This window comes from Melozone crissalis, unplaced genomic scaffold (genome assembly GCF_028551555.1).
Source record: "Melozone crissalis strain CALT ecotype California unplaced genomic scaffold, PUWL_Pcris_2 ptg000101l_1, whole genome shotgun sequence".
NCBI lineage: Eukaryota > Metazoa > Chordata > Aves > Passeriformes > Passerellidae > Melozone > Melozone crissalis.
The window spans coordinates 41,463-64,677 of NW_026535878.1; the positions used below are offsets into that span (position 1 = coordinate 41,463).

At 53.4% G+C, this 23,215-nt stretch overlaps 2 protein-coding genes across 5 annotated transcripts in view; both read left to right on the plus strand.

Moving 5' to 3' along the window:
- Positions 1-78: 78 nt before the first annotated feature.
- Positions 79-7,324, plus strand: PPP1R15B (protein phosphatase 1 regulatory subunit 15B). The gene is made up of 3 exons (XM_054291626.1): positions 79-142; positions 212-1,773; positions 7,112-7,324. The coding sequence occupies exons 1-3, from the start codon at positions 79-81 to the stop codon at positions 7,322-7,324; spliced, it is 1,839 nt and encodes a 612-aa protein (XP_054147601.1).
- Positions 7,325-21,098: 13,774 nt separating this feature from the next.
- The window catches only part of PLEKHA6 (pleckstrin homology domain containing A6), a 51,464-nt gene continuing 49,347 nt past the window's right edge, over positions 21,099-23,215 (plus strand). For all 4 annotated transcript variants that reach the window (XM_054291629.1, XM_054291630.1, XM_054291632.1 and 1 more), the window contains exon 1: positions 21,099-21,205. The gene's annotated coding sequence lies outside the window, so the exon portion shown is untranslated. The remainder of the gene's footprint in view (positions 21,206-23,215) is intronic.

Sequence of the window (23,215 nt, forward strand, 5' to 3'; positions counted from 1 at the left end):
CAACCCCGGGTGGGCTCGGGGTCCCCCCCAGACCCGCCGCTCCGCTAGGGGGCGCTGCCGTGCGCCGCGAACCGGCTGATGCAATCCCCGCGGGGCGTGGCCACACTGGGAGTGGGCGTGGCATCGCCGACACCGCCCAATGGTAGTTGGTGACGCAAAGTGGGCGGGGCATAAGAGGTGACGCCCCGCCCCTCCCTTTGGGGGCGGAAAGCGCCGAGGCGGCGGCGCCGCCATTTTGTGCTGAAGCTGCCTCAGGATGGAGTCGAAACCCGAACCGGAGCTGCCCGCCGCCCGCCGAGCCTTCAGACTCACCGCCCCGCCACGGAGCGCCGCTCCACGCACCCCTCCGCACCGCTGGCAGCGCTGAACGGCCTCATGGAGCACAGCGGACGCGAACGCGCCGGCCCCGGCTTGGGATGGGCCCGACTGGGCCTGGCCGGGGCCTGGCCGAAGCTGGCGGCGCCCAGCGCGGCGCCCGCCGGCGGCTCGTCCCAGGCGAGCCCGCCCTTCTCGTGGCTGCGCGTGGTGTCGCAGCTGCTGTCGCCGCTACCCGCCCTCCTGCAGCGGCTGCTGCCCGGCGCCGCGCTCAGCTCCGCGCTGTGCCCCGCCAAGGCATCGCCGCCGCTGGTGCTGCTGCCCAAGGCGGACGCCTCGCTGGACTGGACCGAGGAGAAACTCCCGGAGAAGCGGCCGGAGCCGCCGGCGGGGCTGTGGGGAGCAGGGCTGGTGAGGAACAGCCTGGGAGCCCTTCCCATGGATTGGTACGTGCTGGGCTTGGAGCAGGGCAAGAGCCACCTGCCGCAGCCCCTGCGAGCCGAGGGCTTGCCCGAGGTTGAATTCCTGCGCAGCAAGCGCCTGGCGTTCCTCCAGCGCTGGCATCTGCCCGTGCCCGACCCCGACCACGGCTACCACAGCCTGGAGGAGGAGCAGCAGCAGCAGACCAGGGGTGTCTGCCTGGAAATCGGGGAGCAGCGCGGTAATAACGGGGATTTAGAGCAGCCGGCGGATGCGGGGATTCAGCCCGGAGGTGTCCCCGAGGAGCAGGAGGGGCTCCGGGGTGCGGCTGAGGATGGGGAAGCCTTGGCTGAAGAGGAACGCGAGGACTCGGAAACGGAGCAAGACTTCCCAATATCCACCAGACCTGTCTGTGCGAATAAATTAATCGATTATATCATCGGGGGAGTATCCAGCGGCGAGGAGAGTGAGGGTGAGGAAGACTGGGATGATGGTGATGATGATGAAGATGATGATGACGGGTTTGACAGCGAAGAGCTGCCCTCCGACTCGGACGCCGGCAGCCAGGACGGGGAGAGGCTTCATCTGTGGAACTCCTTCTACAGCTTGGATCCCTACAACCCTCAGAACTTCACGGCCACCATCCAAACGTCTTCCAGCGAGCCGGGAAAGGGAATGTCGGACATGGAGGAGGAGGAGGAGGAGGAGGAGGAGGAAGACTCATGGGCAGAGTCCTCTGAGGGCTCGCCTAGTTCCGATGAGGACGAGTGGGACTGCGAGAGCGTGGATGAGGCGGAGAGCTTGAAACTTTGGAACTCGTTCTGTAGCTCGGACGATCCCTATAACCCTTTAAACTTTACTGCAGCCTTTCAGCCAGCGGAGAAAAAAGGGACGCCGGGTTTGCAAGGGGCAGAGAGGGCGAGTTGTGCCCCCTCGGAGCATTTCGACGTGTGCAGGGTACAGCTGGAAAAACACAACTGCGGCAGCGCTGAGCTGGGGCAGAGCAGCGACAAAACTGCGAGCTCCAAGCGGAAAAAGGTACGGGTTTTATTCATATTTTTATATTTTAGGATTATGAAAAGAAATAAACAGCCACGCTGCGCCAAGTGGGGGTGAGGTCAGCGTTCCATATGTGCTGATAATTTCCTTGGAATGCAGAACCTCATCCTTGGCACGTGATGGGAAATTCTGATTCTCGTTCCGAGACTCGCTGACAGCAATATTTTTTCTCTAGATTCAAAAGTTCTCTTTCCGTTTTGAGTTGTAATTTCCTTTCTGTTTCCCTTGTGGTCTCGACGTCAGAGAAACTCCAGGCCTGGGGTGGAAATTTTTCCCTGAAAAACTCCAAAGTTGTGAGGAATCTCCCTGAAAATCCCCAGTTTCTGTTAGAAGGAAGTTGTTTAGGACCTGAAACCGAAAGATTATTTAGGATTTTCTTTTTATAACCCAGGTGTTATATTTTTTATAACCCAGCTTGTTGAGTGCTCTGGAGTAAATTTGGGTTCCTATATAAATTATTCCAATATTCCCATTTCCGTTTAAGATACTATTAAATTTATTATTATTAGTATTAGTATTCCTATTATTATTATTATTAATATATAATATGTAATATGTAATATATTATAAATGTACCGATATATTAATATTATATAATATATTATAAATATAGAATATATTATAAATTTAATAATATGCTGATATTATATATTAATATTATATAGATAGAATATTTATATTATAATTACAGGTTTGCTGTTTATGGGATAGTTAGTTATAGGAAGGATGTAATCAAAAACCGGACTTTTGAGCCTAAACAGAGTAATTATAATATTAATATAATATAATATATAAACATAATTTAAATATAATATAATATAAACGTATTATCATATAACATATTATAGATATATTCTATAAATATAATAAATTAGTAATATTGTATATTAATATAATATATAATATAAATATTATAAAATGTTTACATTATATATTAGTATAATATAAATATTTATATTATGATTATGGGTTTGCTATTTATGGGATAGTTATTTATAGGAAGGATGTCATCAAAAACTGGACTTTTGAACCTAAACAGAGTAATTTGATTTTTTAAAGTAGTTTGGGCATTAATAATAATAATTAATAAATAATGGTAATAATAATGCTTGTGCTGGGGTGCAGATAAACAAAAATTTATCTTAAATTTTGTGCTGCTGCAGATGTTCAGGGTGTTTCCCTCAAACATCTGGATGAGGAATGACTTGAACACCAAATCCTTGAGCAACCCAGTGGTGAAACAAACCATACAGACAGCAAATATTTCTAATGATTTCACATTTTTCCATCAGACACTTTGATTTTTCTGCATCAATTTCGCAGAATAATTAATTTCGAGCGCTCCCGAGCGCCAGGGCTGCGGTTGCAGCAGGAATTTTTGCCTCAGGTGCTGTGATGAAAGAAGGGATGAGGTGGCTGCAATATCCCAAATGATGTCAGAGCGGGGGAATTGTGGCTCCGACTGATGTAAAAAAGCTGCAAGGTGGGGACGGGCTGATGAAACAGCTCCTGAAGCTCTCCTGCAGGAGCCAGGCACATTCCTGAGGATTCCTGGGGGTTTTTGGGGAAAAAATTCCAGGGGTTTTGTTCCCAAAGCCATCAAATCTGGGGGTGTCGGTGCCACTCTGGGCTCAGCTCTGGGAGGGCTCCCGGCGCTGCTCCCGGGGATTTTTGGGATCAGGGAATTCCTTAAATCCTCCCCTGCTGATTTTTGGGATCGCCTCTCCATCCTGTCCATGCACAGAACACCCCCTGGGACCGTGGGGAATGTCCCTCGTGGAATGGGATCACCCCAAACCCTTCTGGAATTCCAGATTTTCCTGTTGGAAGCTCCTTGTAACACCAACACCCTCCTCGTTGTGCTGATAAATCCTAGAAATGGAGCAGCATTTTTTTTTTTACATTTTTTCCTGTTTCTAGGAATATTTGTCCTTTGGGACAGTGGGAAATGTCCCTCATGGAATGGGGTGACCCCAAACCCTTCTGGAATTCCAGATTTTCCTGTTTAGAATCTCCCTGCAGCACCAACACCCTCCTCATTGTGCTGATAAATCCTAGAAGTGGAGCAGGGTTTTTTTGGGGTTTTTTTTTTGACATTTCCATGGTTTTTCCTGTTTTTGGGAATATTTGTCCCTTGGGACAGTGGGGAATGTCCCTCATGGAATGGGGTGACCCCAAACCCTTCTGGAATTCCAGATTTTCCTGTTGGAGCACCAACACCCTCCTCATTGTGCTGATAAATCCTAGGAAAGGAGCAAATTTTTTTGTGCATTTCCATGGGTTTTTCCTGTTTCTAGGAATATTTGTCCCTTGGGACAGTGGGAAATGTCCCTCATGGAATGGGATCACCCAAACCTTTCTAGAATTCCAGATTTTCCCGTTTGGAAGCTCCTTGCAGCATTAACACTTTCCTCGTTGTGCTGATAAATCATAGAAATTGAGCAGCTTTTTTTGTTTGTTTTTTTTTTTACATTTCCATGTTTTTTCCTGTTTCTAGGAATATTTGTTCTTTGGGACAGTGGGGAATGTCCCTCATGGAATGGGGTGACCCCAAACCCTTCTGGAATTCCAGATTTTCCTGTTGGAAGCTCCCTGCAGCACCAACACCCTCCTCGTTGTGCTGATAAATCCAAGAATGGAGCAGCTTTTTTTTTGTTGTTTTTTTTTGACATTTCCATGGTTTTTTCCTGTTTCTAGGAATATTTGTCCTTTGGGACGGTGGGGAATGTCCCTCATGGAATGGGGTGACCCCAAACCCTTCTGGAATTCCAGGAAGGAATGTGAATTTTCATGTGTGTATATTTTTAATTTCATTACACAATTACCCTAACCCTAACCCTGAAATTCCAGGAGGGATTGTGACACTTTTTGTGTGTATATTTTTAATTTCATTACACGAACTCCACCCCTAAATTCCAGGAAGGATTGTGAATTTTGTGTGTGTATTTTAATCCAGGACTGGTTGTTCCGGTCACGTTGGGCTGAGTGTTGTCCCCTGTTCCTCCTTATCTGTCCCCGTGGTGACTCACGGGGCTCTTGACTCAACAAAACCTTCCTGGCTTTTTTTCTTTTTGGCTTAGGCAATCCTCAGCAATCCCCAAAATCCCAGCAGGGACCCCAAAATCCCATCAGGGACCCCAAAATCCCAACAGGGACCCCAAAATCCCATCAGGGACCCCAAAATCCCAACAGGGACCCCAAAATCCCATCAGGGACCCCACAGTCCCAGTAGGGATCCCAAAGTCCCAGCAGTCCCACACATACTTTAATAATATTCTGTTTATTTTTATAGTATTTTAAGTTCCTATTTTTAATCCATTTTAATCCATATTGTATTTATTTTTATCTATCTTTTTGCCATTTTTAATCCACTGTCCAGCCTGGCTTGGGACACTCCCAGGATGGAGCAGCCACAGCTCCTCTGGCAGTTCCACCGTTCCAATCCCAGTCAGGATTCCTTTCCCAACACCCCTCAGAAAAAATTCCCAATCTTTTCACCACTCAACAACTTCACATTAAAACCCAAACCTCACCACTTTAAACTTGGATTTGCTGAGAATTCCTGCCTGAATCCCTTCTTTTTTGCAGGTGACATTCCATTAAAAACTGATGTAAGATGGAGTATTACATAAGCAGCGAGGAGGACCTGAAAGGGCCTCTTAGTCCATTTATTTTAAAATGCCCATAATGTTTTAAAGCCATATTTTACTTATTTTTATCTAATTTTTCTGGATTTTATCCACTCTTCAGGCTGACTTTGGACACTCCCAGGATGGAGCAGCCACAGCTCCTCTGGCAGTTCCACCATTCCAATCCCACTCACGATTCCTTTCCCAACACCCCTCAGAAAAATTTCCTGACTCTTTCACCACTCAACAACTTCTACTCAAACCACTTTAAACTTGGATTTACTGAGAATTCCTGACTGAAACTCTGCTTTTTTCAGGTGACATTCCATTAAAAACTGGTGTATGATGGAGTATTACATAAGCAGCAAGGAGGACCTGAAAGGGCCTCATGGTCTATTTATTTCTATAGTATTTTAAAGCCATATTTTACTTATTTTTATCTATTTTTTTTATCCACTTTCCAGCCTAAGTTTAGACATTTCCAAGGATGGAGCAGCCGCAGCTCCTCTGGCAGCTCCACCATTCCAATCCCAGTCAGGATGGAATATCCCATATATATCCCAATATCCCCCTCAGAAAATTTCCCAGCCCTTTCACCACTTGTAAGAGTGTTCCATGGTTAGGGACTGGCTGGCCCAGAGTGGTGGTGAGTGGTGCTGCACCCACCTGGGACCAGTCACCAGTGCTGTCCCCAGGGCTCTGTGCTGGGGCCAGTTCCATTTAATATCTCCATTGACCACATGGATGAGGGAACTGAGGCTTTCATCACTAAATCTGCAGATGCCACCGAGCTGGGAGCGTTTGTTGATCTGTTGCAAGGTAGAAAGGCTCTGCAGGGAGACCTGGAACGGTTGGAGGGATGGGCAGAGTCCAAGGAGATGAAGTTTAATCAGTCCAAGTGCCCGGTCCTGCGTTTTGGCCGCAACAACCCCTGCAGTTGTACAGGCTGGGGACAGAGTGGCCGGGCAGTGGCCAGGCACAAAGGGACCTGCAGGACAGATGGACGCAGCTGGACAGGAGCCAGCAGAGTGCCCTGATGGCCATGAGGGCCAGTGACACCTGGCCTGTGTCAGGAATGGTGTGGCCACAGGAGCAGGGAGGTCACTGTGCCCCAGTGCTGGCACTGCTGGGGTCACACCTGGGGCGCTGTGTCAGCTCTGTCCCCTCAGCTTGGGACGGACATGGGGACACTGAGCACATCCAGAGGGGCTGGGAACACAAACCCTGTGAGGAAGCCCTGAGGGAGCTGGGGGTGCTCAGCCTGGAGAAAAGGAGACTCAGGGGTGCCCCCATCACGTGCAGCTCCTGAAAGGTGCCCGTGCTCAGCTGGGGCTGGGCTCTGTCAGCAGGCACTGACACAAACAGAGCGCACAGCCTCAAGGGACATTTAGGTTGGATAGCAGGAAAAAGCTTTTTACAGAAAGGGGGATAAAGTTCTGGAATGTTCTACCCAGGGCAGTGGTGGAGTCCCCATCCCTGGGGGTGTTTACCCAAGCCTGGATGTGGCACTGAGTGCCAGGGGTGAGTTGAGGGGTTGGGGCTGGGTTGGACTCGAGGACCTTGAAGGATCTTCCAACACAGTGATTCTGTGATTGTACCTACTCAACAACTCCCACTCAAACCCCAACCCCCACCGCCTTAAACTTGCATTTGCTGAGAGTTCCTGAGTGAATCCCTTGTGTTTTCAGGTGACATTCCACGAGGAGGTGACCGAGTACTACATCAGCAGCGAGGAGGATCGCAGGGGGCCCTGGGAGGAGCTGGCTCGCGACGGCTGCAGGTTCCAAAAACGCATCCAGGAGACCGAGGCGGCCATCGGCTTCTGCCTGAGCCCCCAGCACCGGCTGCGGGTGCTGCAGAGGCTCCAGGAACCCCAACCCCACAGGACCGACCCCTTCTAGAACCTTCCACCTCCTGCCATTGCCCTCACCCCTCCATTCATGAAATCTCTACCACACCTGGCAGCTGCGTGTGCTGAAACGGGGAGGAAAATTGGATTTTTTTTTCCCCCTGGTTTGATACTCAGAAATTGTTGTCTGGCAGCTGCGTGTGCTGAAATGGGAAGAAAAATGGGAATTTTTTTCCCCCTGGTTTGATACTCAGAAATTGTTATCTGGCAGCTGCGTGTGCTGAAATGGGGAGGAAAATTGGATTTTTTTTCCCTTTTTTTTTTCCCCCTGGTTTGATACTCAGAAATTGTTGTCTGGCAGCTGCGTGTGCTGAAACGGGGAGAAAAATGGGATTTTTTTCCTTTTTTTTTCTCCCCTGGCAGCTGCATGTGCTGAAATGGGGAGAAAAATTGGATTTTTTTCCCTTTTTTTCCTTCCTGGTGTGGTATTCAGAAATTGTTGTCTGGCAGCTGCGTGTGCTGAAACGGGGAGAAAAATGGGAATTTTTTTCCCCTTTTTTTCCTCTCCCTGGTTTGATATTGAGAAATTGTTTTGATAGCCCTGGAGCTCCCTGATGAGGTGTGCTCTAATTGCATTCCTGTTAATTAGCACTTGACACACGACCAGACTGCTTGGGGTTCAATCCATTCCCAAAAATTGCCTTTTCCTTGGGAAGTGTGGGGACTTTTCCTTTGGATTTTTGCACTTTGGAAAACAAAAACAAAAACAAAAAAAAAAAAACAACAAAAAAAACAAAGCAAAACCTATTTTGAAGGAAATATTTATGGGAATTGCAGTTTTGATTTCAAATTCCCTGAGGGATGTGCAGCTGAGGGGTTTTTATTTTTGTGTTTCTCCATTTTCTCCACAAGCCTCATTTTTAAAAATTCTCTCCTTTAAAGTGATTTTTTTCCATTTTTTTTTTTGCTTGGAATAATCAATTTTTAAAAATTCCTTCCTTTAAAGTGATTTTTCCCACTTTTTTTTTGCTTGGAATAATCCATTTTTAAAAATTCCTTCCTTTAAGTGATTTTTTTTCCCACTTTTTTTTTGGCTTGGAATAATAATAATCCATTTTTAAAAATTCCTTTGTTTAAGGGATTTTTTTTCCCTTTTTTTTTTTGCTTGGAATAATCCAATATTTGAGTTTTTCTGGAGCTTTTTGAGGTTTGAATATTCCCAACCAAGCTTTGATTTCAATAATTCCCTTTTCCAGGATTATTCCAAAAAGTTCTGTCTGCTTGTCCAACAAATTTCTTGAATTTCCTCATCCCAATCAATTATTCATAATTATTCATTAATAATTAATTATTATTATTAATAATTCAAACTTAATGAGGCTGTGGATGATGCTTGAATTTAGGGAGCAAAATTCCTGAATTATTTAATTAATCTTTGCTGTAATTCTGCTCTGGGAGAGGGATTGAAGTGAATTTTTATTTCCAATCTCCTTGTCCTGATAATTTCCTTGAATTTAAGGAAATTATCTTGAATTTCAAGAAATTTCAAGACAAAAATTCCTGATTTTCTTTCCCAAAAAAAATCAGTATTAACTCTTTGTGTCTGCACTGGGGTCACCAAAAAAACATTTCAGTGAGAGGACAAAACTCTTTTTATTTATATTTTAATTTCAAATATTACAATTATTTAATCAAAATCCTTGAGGGAAAAAAGGGGTTTGGAGCTGGAGCTTGGTGTGGGAATTTTCCAAGCAGGGAAAATAAAAATGGAAAAATTCCAATGTTTGCACAAAGTTGGGTCAATAAATCAATTATTTGTTCAGCTGGCCAGAAGAATTTCCATTTGGTAGAAGAAAAACTTTGTTAAAGTGCTTTAAATTTATCCTTAATTTTCATTTGAACCCAGTTTTTAATTTGGAAGAAAATTGTTTATTCCTGCTTTATCCCAATTGAAAATCCCAGAATTTTTGGATTTTTCCTTTATTTTTTTTTTGCAGGAAATGCTTCTTTAAATTAAAAAATCCCTTTTTTGTGGTTCAATTAGAAAATTTAGGAGATTAATTAAATTAAAGCTGTGTTAATTCAAATTCCAACAGTTTGCCATCTTAAAAATTTGATTTTTTTCCTCAAAAAAAAAAAATTTAAAAATTCTCAAATCCTGAGGAATCCACTTGGAATTTTTTTGAATTTTTTTTGAGGATTTTACTCACTTCGGATTTGCTTTTTAAAAACCAACGAAAATTGGAATTCCAAGAAGAAAAAAAATGTGAATTTCTGATCATTCCAAGGCAAACACACAACGAGAATTTTCCCCTGGATCTCCCGGTTGGTTTTTCCCATGGATCTCCCAATTTTTGGGATTTATTTATTTTTGGGGTTCATTTTTGGGGTTCATTTTTGGGATTTATTTTTGGGTTTTTTGGGATTTTTGGGATTGTGGTGCTTCAGTTCTTTGTGGACAACTCGAATTTCTTGGTGCTCAGGAGAACCTTGGGAATGCTGGGAATCCAAAACTGCTTGGAAAAAATTGGGATTTCATGAAGGAACTTGAAAAGGTTTCAACTTCCAAAGGGTCCAAACCTTGGAAAAAAATTTAAATTTTTTAATCAAAATTCCCGTGGATGAGTTTTCCCACTCCTCCAACCTCATTTTTTCCAGCTGTTCCATCAGAAAATTCAATTTTATTACCACCAAACCCATCCCTGAACACCTCAAAATTCCATTTTTTCCCCTCTAAAATTCCTTTACAAAATATATTGGAAGCAAAACTTGGAGGGAATTAAATCAAAACTGTGATCTTGCAGATTTTTATTTTTGTATCATTTTGGGGGGGGGAAAAAAAAGTTTGGATTTGGCTTTCTATGGATTTTCTTTGATTTGTGGCTGCTTTGTTGGGTTTTTTCTACCTAAAAAAAAAAAAAAGAAAAATTCTATTTCTGTACATAAGAAAAACTATTCAGGACTAATCTGTGTGTTGTAATAAAGAGATTTGCAAGATAAAATTGGGGGAAATTTGGGGGAAAATTCAATTTTGGGTTGGGTTTGTGGGTGGTGTTTGTGATTTTTTGGGTTTTAGGGCAGGGAATTCCTGACAGGAGCTGGGAATTATCCCAGAATTGGGCTGGAGGAATAAATTGGATTTTTTCCAGGGATTAAATATTAAATAAATTAAAATTAGATAAATTTTTCCAGGGATTCCCAAAGGATGGGATGGAGAATTTTTGGGATTTAATTTTGGGCTCTCAGTGGAGTTTAACCCAGGGTTTATTCTGATTATTTTGGAGGGGATAAAGGAATTTAAATTAGGAAAAAAGGATTGGAGCTGCCCTTGGGATAAAAACTCTGCTTTCCTGGTTTGGGTTTTTGGGATTCCTTCCTTCCTTCCTTCCTTCCTTCCTTCCTTCCTTCCTTCCTTCCTTCCTTCCTTCCTTCCTCCCTCCCTCCCTCCCTCCCTCCCTCCCTTCTCTCCTTTTTTCTTTTTCACTTTTCCCTTCTTTTTCCCTTTTCTTTCCCCCTTTTTCCTTCTCCTTTTCCCTTTCTCCTTCCCCCTTTTTCCTTCTCCTTTTCTATTTTCTTTCCCCTTTTTTCCTTCTCGCTTTCCCTTTTCTTTCCCCCATTTCCCTTTTCTTTCCCCATTTTTCTTTCCCCCTTTTCCTTCTCCTTTTCCATCTCTCCTTCCCCCTTTTTCCTTCCCCTTTTCTTTTCCCCTTTTTCCTTCTCGCTTTCCCTCTTTTTCCTTCCCTTTTTTCCTTTCTCCTTTCCCCTTTTTCCTTCTCCTTTTCCCTTTCTCCTTTTCCCTTTTCTTCCCCCTTTCTCCTTTCCCCCATTTTTCCCATCCTTTTCCCTTTCTCCTCCCATTTTCCGATCCTTTCTCCTTCCCCCTTTTTCCTTCTCCTTTTCCATTTTCTTCCCCTTTTTTCCTTCTCGCTTTCCCCATTTTCCTCTCCTTTTCCCTTTCCTTCCCCCCTTTTCCTTCTCCTTTTCCATCTCTTCCCCCTTTTTCCTTCCCCTTTTCTTTCCCCCTTTTCCCTTCCCCTTTCCCCCTTTTTCCCATCCTTTTCCCTTTTCCTTCCCTCTTTTTCCTTCTCCTTTTTCCTTTCTCCTTTCCCCTTTTCCTTTTCCCATCCCTGCTCCTCCCTCCGTGTCCCACCAAAAGCGCTCCCCAGGATCACTGACGCGGTGCCAGCCGTGCCCTCTGTGCATGCCAGGCACATCCCTGGCTCGGGCACGTTGGCACTGCGGGCTCTGTGCCAGGCAGGACGTTCGGGTTCAGCTCCTGCTCCGGGGCCGTTCAGGGTCTGGGGTGGAAGGAGGAGCTGGCAGAGAGGGGAAACAGAACCAGGAGGAAAAACATTCCCGGAGCTGAAGGGAAGGTTCCAGATGCCAGGGGCACCCCTGCAGTGCCAGGGACACACCTGGAATGCCAGGGGCACCCCTGAAGTGCCAGGGACGCCCTGGGAGTGCCAGGGACACACCTGGAATGCCAGGGGCACACCTGCAGTGCCAGGGACGCCCTGGGAGTGCCAGGGACACACCTGGAATACCAGGGGCACACCTGTGGTGGCAGGGACACACCCGCAGTGCCAGGGACACACCTGCGGTGCCAGGGACACCCCTGCGGTGCCAGGGACACACCTGGAATGCCAGGGACACCCCTGCAGTACCAGGGACACTCCTGCGGTGCCAGGGACACCCCTGCAGTGCCAGGGACACACCTGGAATGCCAGGGACACCCCTGCAGTACCAGGGACACTCCTGCGGTGCCAGGGACACCCCTGCAGTGCCAGGGACACACCTGGAATGCCAGGGGCACCCCTGCAGTGCCAGGGACACCCCTGCGGTGCCAGGGACACACCTGGAATGCCAGGGGCACCCCTGAAGTGCCAGGGACACACCTGCGGTGCCAGGGACACACCTGGAATGCCAGGGGCACCCCTGAAGTGCCAGGGACACACCTGGAATGCCAGGGACACACCTGCAGTGCCAGGGACACCCCTGCAGTGCCAGGGACACCCCTGCGGTGCCAGGGACACACCTGCAGTACCAGGGACACCCCTGCGGTGCCAGGGACACACCTGCAGTGCCAGGGACACACCTGCAGTGCCAGGGACACGCTGGTGACGCCACCCTGGCACAGAATCCCCACACAACCCGTGGCTGCTCCACGCCAGGAAGTGCGCAAGGGACACCCGGAGCACCTGGGACACCGCAATTGTCCCTTCCGTCCCTAAATCCTCAAATCCTCCCATCCCGGGCATTCCGTGGTTCCAGCGCGGAGGGGACATCGCTTGGGGACAGTGCCAGCCCCGCGTCCCTCGCTCCCGGTTTGTTTTCCCGGGAATGTTTTGTCCAGAAGGTGGTGCCAGAACCGTGCGGGACGCGCCGCCAGCGCCGAGGCCGCCGCCCCCTCTGGGCTTGTCCCCAATTGTCACCGCCCCCTCTGGGGTTGTCCCCAAGATGCCACAACCTCCTCTGAGGTTGTCCCCAATTGCCACCGCCCGGGAATGTTTTGTCCAGAAGGTGGTGCCACCTCCCCCTCTGAGGCTGTCCCCAAGGTGCCACCTCCCCCTCTGAGGTTGTCCCCAAGGTGCTACCGCCCCCTCTAAGGTTGTCTCCAAAGTGTCACCGCGCCCAGTGAGGTTGTCCCCGAATTGCCACCACCCCCTCTGAGGTTGTCCCTAAAGTGTCACGGCCCCCTCTTAGGTGGTCCCCGAGGTGCCACCGCCCCCTTTGAGGCTGTCCCTAAAGTGTCGCCGCCCCCTCTTAGGTGGGCCCCGAGGTGCCACCGCCTCCTCTGAGGTTGTCCCCAAGGTGTCACCGCCTCCTCTGAGGTTGTCCCCAAGGTGCCACCGCCCCCTTGAAGTTACAATTGCCACCGTCCCCTCTGAGATTGTCCCCGAGGCCACCGCCCCCTCTGAGGTTGTCCCCAAGGTGTCACCGCCCCCTCTGAGGTTGTCCCCAAGGTGCCACCACCCACTCCACCCTCTGGATGAGTTTTGGGACAGGAAAATCCAGGGCGGGAGCAGCAGCCGCCCCTTCGCGCGGGGCAGCGCCCGGTTCTGTGACATTCCTGGAGCCTGAGCCATCGGAGCCAGCAGGAAATGTCCCCAGCCGGGCTCTGTGTCACCCAGCGGGGTCACCGCGGGCTCGGTGTCCTCCCTGCCGGGGTGACAGCGCTGTCACCTCGCCGCACATCCCTTCTCCAGCTGCTTCCCTCCCTTTGTTCCCGGTCCCAGCCTGGTTTGGAGGCTGGGGATGGTGGGGAGGAGGTGACAGCTGGTGGCTTCTCCTTGGGGACATCGGGGCTGGGAGAAAAAGGAAAAGGAAAAGGAAAAGGAAAAGGAAAAGGAAAAGGAAAAGGAAAAGGAAGGAAAGGGGAAAAGGGGAAAAGGGGAGGGGAGGGAAGGGAAGGGAAGGGAAGGGAAGGGAAGGAAAATAGGAAAATAGGAAAGGAAAGGAAAGGAAAGGAAAGGAAAGGAAAGGAAAGGAAAGGAAAGGAAAGGAAAGGAAAGGAAAGGAAAGGAAAGGAAAATTGGAAAGGAAAATTGGAAAGGAAAATTGGAAAGGAAAGGAGAAACGGAAAAGGAAAGGATGAGAGGGAAAATGAAAATCAGGGAATGGAATGAGAAAAGGAAATCTTCATCCCCCACACCAACATCCCTGTCCAAGGCCAGGATCTTCCCACATTCCCTCTCATCCCGCTGTCCCCTTCCTGTTCCTGATATCCCCAAGGCTTTTGTTATCCCAGGAAAAAGCAGCAAATCCGCCTGGTTTGGGAGGGGATGGAACTTGGGAATCACCACAACCTTGAACCAGCCCCAGCCTGAGCTCCTGATTTACTTCCCTCAATCCCAGATCCCTCCACTTCTCTGTCTTGTTCCTTCTTTGGGGGGAAAATGAGGAATTTGGGGCAGTCATGGATGGATGGGGAGGGTGGGGGTTTGGGATTCATGTTGGGAACATGGCAGAGTCACCCAAAGGGACAGATCCCTGTGGATAACACTGGAATTCCACCCCTGGAAGTGTCCCGGGACAGAGCTTGGATTAACCTGGGATAAGGAAAATGTCCCTGCCCTCACTGGATGAGCTTTAAAGTCTCTCCCAACCCAAACCAGTCTGGGATTGCATGGAAACAAAAAGCCCTGCTGGTGTTCCCAGGTTCCTCTGGAATGGAGCTCTTCCAGATGAAACAATGCCCAGGAAATGGAGTTTTCCTGGTGAAACAATGCCCAGGGAATTGAGTTTTCCAGATGAAACAATGCCCAGGGAATTGAACTTTTCCAGGTGAAACAATGCCCAGGGAATTGAGCATTCCAGGTGAAACAATGCCCATGGAATGGAACTTTTCCAGGTCAAACAATTCCCAGGGAATTGAACTTTTCCAGGTGAAACAATGCCCAGGAAATGGAGATTTTCCAGGTGAAACAATTCCCAGGAAATTGAACTTTTCCAGGTGAAACAATGCCCATGGAATGGAACTTTTCCAGGTCAAACAATTCCCAGGGAATTGAACTTTTCCAGGTGAAACAATGCCCATGGAATTGAGTTTTCCAGGTGAAACAATTGGAATAAAGCTTTTCCAGGTGAAACAATGCCCAGGAAATTGAACTTTTCCAGGTGAAACAATGCTCAGGGAATAGAGATTTTCTGGGTGAAACAATGCCCAGAAAATTGAACTTTTCCAGGTGAAACAATGCCTACGGAACGGAGTTTTCCAGGTGAAAAAATGCCCATGGAATTTTCCAGGTGAAAAAATGCTCAGGGAATTGAGCTTTTCCTGGTGAAACAATGCTCATGGGATGGAGCTTTTCCAGGTGAAAAGGCGAATTTTCCAGGTGAAACAATGCCCATGGAATGAAGTTTTCCAGGTGAAACAATGCCCAGGAAATGGAGTTTTCCTGGTGAAGCAGTGCCCAGGACGGTGGCAGCGCCCGGTGCCATCAGCTGCTCTCCCAAAGGCACCAACCAGACGTGTTTTTCTCACCCAGCGGTTCAAAGAACACCAGGAAAAGCTTTCGGGGAACTGGTTTCCCCAAATCCCAGCTCTGATGTGGGGACTGAGCAGGAAAAACCCCAAAACGCTTCAGCGGCCGTGGTGGTGCTCAGTTAAACATTCAGCTCAATCTTGGAAGTCTCTTCCAACTTTAATAACCCTAAAATCCCTTCTCTGAGAAGCAGTGAGGTTTTGGGGAGCACTACATTTTTTTTTTTTTCCTTCTTTTCCACCTCTGGGGCCTCTCCCGAGCCAGCATCTCCCAGCTGGTGCCACGAGCAGCTTTACAAAGGCGCAAAGCTGAGACAGGAGGGCAAATTGGCTCCTTCAATCAGCGGCCCAGGTGCCTCCCAGACCCCACCTTTGGCCTTGAAAGACTTTTAATTGAGGGCTGCGAGAGAAAACCCCCGGTGGGCAGCCCCGGGAGCGCCGCAGATAATCATCAGGGTGCCCTACATTCGGCTTGGCTGCGACATCAGACGGGCCCGCAAGAATCCGACATTGTTCCAAACAGAGCAGGAGAGGGAAGTAACAACTCCATAATTACTCATCTCGAGTTAATGGGTGGTAATTACAGCGAGCAGGCGCTGGAGGAGGCAGTGACGAGCTGGCCCTGGAGAGTCACGGGGAGTGCGCACCCCCGCGGCTCTGAAGGGGTTAAACTCCATGGGTTTGGCCGGGAATTTTTTTCTTTTTTTTTTTTCGCTTTTCCCTCCCTGCCGGGTTATTCAGAGCAAACAGAGCCGGGCGGGTGGTGGAAGAAGGGCTGAGCTGAGCCTTCGCTCCCGGGGCCAGCCCGGGACTCGCTGCCCGGCGCTGCCCGGGTGAGGCGGGCGCTGTCCGTGCCCCCCGTGCCCCCCGTGCCACCCCCATGGGGGATGACATCGACTGGCTGGACCTGCCGGGCAGGTGGACCTACGGCGTCTGTGGGGACGGCAGGATCTTCTTCATCAAGTACGGAGCCGGCCCGGGCTGGGGAGGGGGCTCTGCTGGGGCTGGGGGGCTGCAAAGGGTGGGGGGCTCGGTTTGGGGTCCCTGGGCTGTCCCGTGTCACAGCCACCTCTGCTGTCACAGTTTCCCCTCTAAAACCCACTCGAGGAGTCCCCCGTGGTGCCCAGAGATGGGGAAGGGGCTGCTGAGCCTCCTCCCGGGGGTGCTGACAGCCCCTTCTTGTCCTTGTCCCTCGCAGCGACGACACCAAATCCACCAGCTGGGTGCACCCGGGCTCGGGCTACGCCGTCCAGAGCGGGCACTTCTCCTGCACAGGTGAGCCTGGGCCTGGCGTTGGGAAATGTGCTCTGAAATCCCCCGGGGGTGCAGAGGAGACCCCCCAAAAATGAGCCAGCAGGAGCTGCTTGCACCCGGGGAGAGCTGGGGGGGTTGTACGGGGTGATGCTGATTCTCCCCAGCGTGGGTTTTCCCGGTGGATTTCCCCCTCCTTTCTGTGCTCTCTGATGAGGAGGGGCCCTCAAACTCCTCCAGAAATGCGCTTTGAGCCCGGTGAGAGCAGCACAAAGTGTCACCATCACCCCTCAATCCCTGCCCTCACCCTCCTGGAGGGGACAGCGAGGGTGACCCCGCTCCTGGATGTCCCCGCAGGGCTGCCCCGAGGCTGGGAGGTGGACACCACCATGCACGGCGGCCTCTACTTCATCAAGTAAGTGAGGAAGGGCCGGGGGAGAAGTTTTTGCAGCCCGGGATTGCAGGTTTTGCAGTTTTTGCAGCCCGGGATGTTCCCTGGATGGGGCAGGAACAGCCCTGCACCTGCAGCTCCTGCTCCAAACGCCCATCCCAGATGCAAAAATCCTCCTCGGAGATGCTCCGGGGTGGGGTGGGCGAGGCAGCCACCCCCTTCCCCGCGTCATCCCGCAGGGAAATGTTCCTGCGGGAATTCCTGCAGCTCTGGGATGCTGTGCGGAGGAGCGGAGGGTCCCCGGGCCACGGAGCTGGCTGTGCTGGCAGCAGCAGCTCGGTGAGGCTCCAGCCCCAGGCGCTGCTCCCGGTTCATCCCGCTGGGGTGTTCCCCATCCCCTCTCGCCCCTTTTTTGCCTCCAGCGCTGGGATTGGGGCCGCGGCGAGGCGATTTTGGCGTCTAGACAGGCTGGGAGCTGCAGGCTGCGCCTCGCCTGGCGCGGGGAGGCTGCTCCAGACGGGATCGCTGGGCCCGTCCCTCTCTGGCTCCCGGAGCTCTCCCTGTGTGCCCAGACAGCCATAAAACCCCGGCGAAGGGAGCAAAGATCCCCGGCGGGCCGGGGCAGAGCGCCGGCATCAGCCGCTCTAATCTGGGCCGTGGCCTTGAGGCAGCTCCGGACGGGACTGGGAGTGGGGCTGGGGCTGCTCCGGGAGCCTCCAGTGGGGCTGGAGCTGGGACACCAGGAACATCCCTGTGTGTCCTGGGATCCAGGAATGTCACAGCAGAGCAGGGAATGGGACTGGGGCTGCTCCAGGAGCTTCCTGGTGGGGTTGGAGTTGTGACACCAGGAACCTTCCTGGGTGTCCTGGGATCCAGGAATGTCACAGCAGAGCAGGGAATGGGACTGGGGCTGCTCCAGGAGCTTCCTGGTGGGGTTGGAGTTGTGACACCAGGAACCTTCCTGGGTGTCCTGGGATCCAGGAATGTCACAGCAGAGCAGGGAATGGGATTGGGGCTGCTCCAGGAGCCTCCTGGTGGGGTTGGAGTTGTGACACCAGGAACCTTCCTGTGTGTCCTGGGATCCAGGAATGTCACAGTGGGGCAGGGAACGGGATTGGGGCTGTTCCAGGAGCTTCCAAGTGGGGTTGGAGCTGTGGAATTCTGTTGTGCCTCTTCTGGGACAGGGACCACCTTCTCTGAGCACCACAGCACCTGGGAATGCCACAGTGGGGCAGGGAATGGGATTGGGGCTGCTCCGGGAGCCTCCAGTGGGGTTGGAGCTGGGACCTCAGGAACCATCCTGTGTGTCCTGGGATCCAGGAATGTCACAGTGGGGCAGGGAATGGGATTGGGGCTGCTCCGGGAGCCTCCAGTGGGGTTGGAGCTGTGACCCTGGGGACAGGGAGCACCTTCTGTGGGTGCCGCAGGACCTGGGGATGTCACAGCAGAGCAGGGAATGGGATTGGGGCTGTCCTGGGAGCCTCTAAGTAGGGTTGGAGTTGTGACACCAGGAACCTTCCTGTGTGTCTGGGGACCTGGGGGTGTCCCAGCAGAGCAGGGAATGGGGTTGGGAGGTGGTGGCCACCTGGGGAAGGGTCCTGCCAGCTCCACCTGTGCCCCAGGGGACCGAGTGGTGGCCGTTGTCCTCCAGAGGTGGCACCAGGCCCAGCTGTGGAGAAGGGAAGCTCCAGGGTACACCAGGCATCCCCAGCCCAGAGTGTGTGTGGGCAGCACCCAGTGCCCTATCCCAGTGCTCCCACCCCAAAATTTGGGATTTTTCATCCCAATCCTGCCCCAGCTCTGCCTGCAGGAGGAGAGGCCCCTGTGGCTTTGGGATGGGGCAGCTCCTGGTGTGCCACAAAGGCAGCAGGGAATAACCAGACACCAAACTGGGGTGCTCAGCCTGCCTGGGGGCTCTCCAAGTGCTCCCCACTTTCTCCTGGGCCCTTTTTGGGGAGCAGTGGGAGGTGGAGCAGCCCCTGTGAGTCCCATCTGCCTGCAGAGCTGGGGACATGGCCTTCGGATGGGAGCAATGCAATTTTGGGGTCCTGCTGTGGGCTGGCAGTGAGGGACAGTGTCCCCCACGCTGTGGGGACACCGGAGGCAGCAGATCAGTGAAAGCCACCCCGGTGCCAGCCCCTAAAGCCCCGTGGCTAATGGGGGATTATAGGATCAAGGGCAGCCGCCGGTTTTCCCTTCCTGGAGCGTCCTGGCTGTCCCCAGGTCTGGGATGGGAGGTCCCTGTGGGCTCTGGGTGCCACCAGGGTGCCATCAGGGTGCCATCAGGGTGTCATTAGGGTGCCATCAAGGTGCCACCAGGGGCCTGGCAGCTGTGACAGGCAGAATGAGGGCAGTGCCATGGATTGGGGCACGGTGCCATGGCTGTCCCCAAGTCTGGGATGGGAGGTCCCTGTGGGCTCTGGGTGCCACCAGGGTGCCACGAAGGTGCCATCAGGGTGTCATTAGGGTGCCAGCAGGGTGCCAGCACGGGCCTGGCAGTTGTGACAGGCAGAATGAGGGCAGTGCCATGGATTGGGGCACGGTGCCATGGCTGTCCCCAGGCCCGGGATGGGAGGTCCCTGTGGGCTCTGGGTGCCATCAAAGTGCCACGAGGGTGCCAGCATGGTGTCACCACGGGCCTGGCAGCTGTGACAGGCAGAATGAGGCAGTGCCATGGGTTGGGGCACAGTTTGGATTGCCATGAGGGCAGTGCCATGGATTGGGGCACGGTGCCATGGCTGTCCCCAGGTCTGGGATGGGAGGTCCCTGTGGCCTCTGGGTGCCACCAGGGTGTCACCAGGGTGCCACCAGGGGCCTGGCAGCTTTGACAGGCAGAATGAGGGCAGTGCCATGGATTGGGGCACGGTGCCATGGCTGTAGGGCAGCAATCTGCAGGGTTGGTGCCTCCCTGCCCAGCTCATGCCAGGGTCCTGCCAGCCCCACCTGAGCCATCCTGGCCACCAGCTCAGCTGTTGGGGGCTGTCCTGCCACCCATCCCCTCCCCGTGGGTGACAATCCCGGGGTGCAGATCCCACCCTGCTCCAGAGGGTCCCACACCTGCCTGCCAGGTGCAGGATCCCGAGGGATGCACGGTGCCAGGGATGGGGAGGAATCCAGGGGACCTCTCTGCCCCCCGTCCCAGTGCTGGGGTGCCTGGGGAGCGTTGTCCAAGACTGGGATGCAGGGTCTGGGATGTTGGGATGTGGGAAAGGGAGCAGGGTCCCCAACAGGGGGATGTGCAGGGGACCTTGGTCCAGGCTGTGCCCAGGTTCTGGGATGTGGGTCCAGGCTGTGCCCAGGTTCTGGCATGTGGGTCCAGGCTGTGCCCAGGTTCTGGCATGTGGGTCCAGGCTGTGCCCAGGTTTTGAGGTACAGGTCCCTGCTGTGCCCAACCTTTGGGATGTGGGTTCAGGCTGTGCCCAGTTTCTGGAATTCGTGTCCAGGCTATGCCCAGGTTCTGGAATTCAGGTCCAGGCTGTGCCCAGGTTTTGAGGTACAGGTCCCTGCTGTGCCCAATCTTTGGGATGTGGGTTCAGGCTGTGTCCAGGCTCTGGAATTTGGGTCCAGGATATGCCCAGGTTCTGGGATGCAGGTCCAGACTGTGCCCAGGTTTTGGGATGTGGGTCCAGTCTCTGGGATGCGGGTCCAAGCTGCCCCCCGGCTCTGGCATGAGGGTCCAGACTGTGCCCAGGTGCTGGGATGTGGGTCCAAGCTGTGCCCAGGTTCTGGAATTCAGGTCCAGGCTGTGCCCAGGTGCTGGAATTCAGGTCCAGGCTGTGCCCTGCTTCTGGAATTCGTGTCCAGGTTGTACCCAGGTTTTGGGGTGCAGGTCCAGGCTGTCTCCAGGTTCTGGAATTCGGGTCCAGGCTCTGGCACGCGGGTCCACACTGTGCCCAGGTTTTGGGATGCAGGTCCAGGCTGCCCCCCAGGCTCTGGCATTCGCGTCCAGCTGTATCCCGGGTGTTCCCGCGGGGTGCGGGGCTGTGCTCGGTGTGTGCATCCCTCTCCATCCCCTCGCAGGGTCCCGGATCCCCCCAGCGCGGCCCGGGGGGGGGCTCAGCTCGGTCCCCCCGGGGGCTGCGGGGGCGGGGGGGGGTGGGGGCGGCGCGGCCCCCCCGCCCCGCTCGGTGCCAGCCCGGCGTCACGTGCCGCTCGGTGGCCCCCGAGCATGCCCAGCTCCGGCTCCGGCTGCGGCTCCGGCTCCCGCTCCGGCTCGGGCTCCCGCTCGGGCTGGGGGCGGCCGGGGGGATGCTGCGCCCGTAGGCAGCGCGGGGGGGACCGGCCGCTGCCCGCCCCGCACGGTCACGGTGAGTGCCTGCGGCGCGGCTCCTTCCTCCTCCTCCTCCGCTCTTCCTCCTCCTCCTCTTCCTCAGCGGCTGCGGAGCGGCAGCGCAGCCCCTCAGGGTGCTGGGGGGGCTCTTTTAGGGAAGCGCGGGGGCTGCGCTCCGGTCCCCAGGGCGCGCTATGGGGGCTGGCACCCCCCGTTTGCCCGAGGGGCTCCCCCTGCACCCCCTGCCCGTCGTGCCGAGCTTTGGCCCCCCGAGCTGTCCCCGCCGTGTGTTTATGGGCTGCGAGCCGGTTTGTGCCCCCAACACCCCAAATGCTGCGGGCTGGCACCCCCTGGGTTTGGAGCCCCCGGGTTTGGAACCCCCCGACTCCGTGCAGGGGCAGAGCAGCGCCGAGGTTTTGGGGGAGCCCCGCTATTCGCTGGCTCAGCACCCCCAAACCCCATCCTGGTGAAGGGGAGGGGGCTCGGGAGGGCCGGACCCCCCAGCACCCCCAAACCCCATCCTGATGAATGGAGGGGGCTCGGGAGGGCCGGACCCCCAGCGCTGGGGACGGGATGTGATGGATGGGGCTGAGCGATGTCGTCTGGCGCTTCCCAGGAAAGCCGAGACCTTCCCTGGGCTCCGCGGCTCGTTTCGCTGCCTGCTGCGAGCGGAGCGCCATCCTCCTCCGCCTCCGCCTCCTCCTCCTCAGGGCCGGGAGGAAGGGCAGCGCCGCCGCTCCGGGCCCCCCCTGCACCGGGGGGGTGTCTGGCGGTGCCGCTGCCCCGAGCCCTCCATCCTCAATCGCAGCTTTGTTGCGCCGCTCGCAGGGAAGCAGCCTCTGATTCATCACATGATGGGGATGTTCATACGCCACGAGTCCATTAAACCCCAGCGGAAGGGGCCGGACCGGCCTCTCCCCCCGGGACCCCCTTGCTGACCGCGGGCTTGGGGTGTCCGGGCACTCCGGTACCTCCGTGCGGGTCTGGGTCATCTCCGAGGCTCCGAGCAGCACCTGGCGCTGCCATCCCGCGGGGCAGGGGGGTAGGAGGGGGTAGGGGGGCCGCCCCCCGCTCCAGATGGCCGCGGGAGCCGCTCCGTTAATCCCGGCGTGCGGGGAGGGGGAGCGGTGGAGGGAGCCGGGGCTGGCGGGTGCTGCAGGATCCGGCGCTCGCTCGGGCTGAGCTGCGGCGCTGCGGGCGGCTCTGCAGCCGGGCACCGGCAGCACCCCGCGGCTTGCTCCCACTCCTGTGAATGCGGGAGCGCCTGCAGCCCGCCGTGAGCCCGCGGTGCAGCCCTGCATAAATCCTTCCAGGAATCCCACCGTGAATCCCTCTGTGCATCCCTCCATAAATCCTTCCAGGAATCCCACCGTGATTCCATTGTGAATTCATCCCTCCATGAATCCCACTGTGAATCCCTCCATGAATCCCTCCATGAATCCCACCGTGATCCTGCTATGAATCCCTCCCTGAATCCCGTTGTGGATCCCCCTGTGCATCCCTCCATGAATCATGTTGTAGATCCCTCTGTGAATCCCTCTGTGATCCCTCCATGAATCCTGGTGTGATCCCTCCATGGATCCCTTTGTGATCCCTCCATAAATCCCACCGTGAGTCCCGCCTTGAATCCCTCTGTGATCCCTCCATGAATCCCGCTGTGAATCCCGCCTTGAATCCCTCTGTGACCCCACCATGAATCCTGTTCTGAATCCCACTGTGATCCCTCCATGAATCCCAACATGATCCCTCTATGAATCCTGTGATCCCTCCATGGATCCCACCATGATTCCTGCCTTGAACCCCTCTGTGATCCCTCCATGAATCCCTCTGTGATCCTTCCATGAATCCTGTTGTGATCCCACCGTGAATCCCCCTTGAATCCCTCCGCGGATCCCACTGTGATCCCTCCATGAATCCCACCCTGATCCCTCCATTAATCCCTCCATGAATCCCATTCTGAATCCCTCTGTGAATCCCGCTCTGCACCGAGCTCATCCCGGGGTGCCCAGGGCTGTGTGTGTGTGTGGCTGCTCCAGATCCTTCCCCT

Coding starts and splice junctions, on each gene's coding strand:
- PPP1R15B (XM_054291626.1), top strand. CDS start 79: ATGCAATCCCCGCGGGGCGTGGCCACACTGGGAGTGGGCGTGGCATCG. Junction 143..211: donor ATCGCCGACACCGCCCAATG/GTAGTTGGTGAC, acceptor GGGGGCGGAAAG/CGCCGAGGCGGCGGCGCCGC. Junction 1,774..7,111: donor CGAGCTCCAAGCGGAAAAAG/GTACGGGTTTTA, acceptor TTGTGTTTTCAG/GTGACATTCCACGAGGAGGT.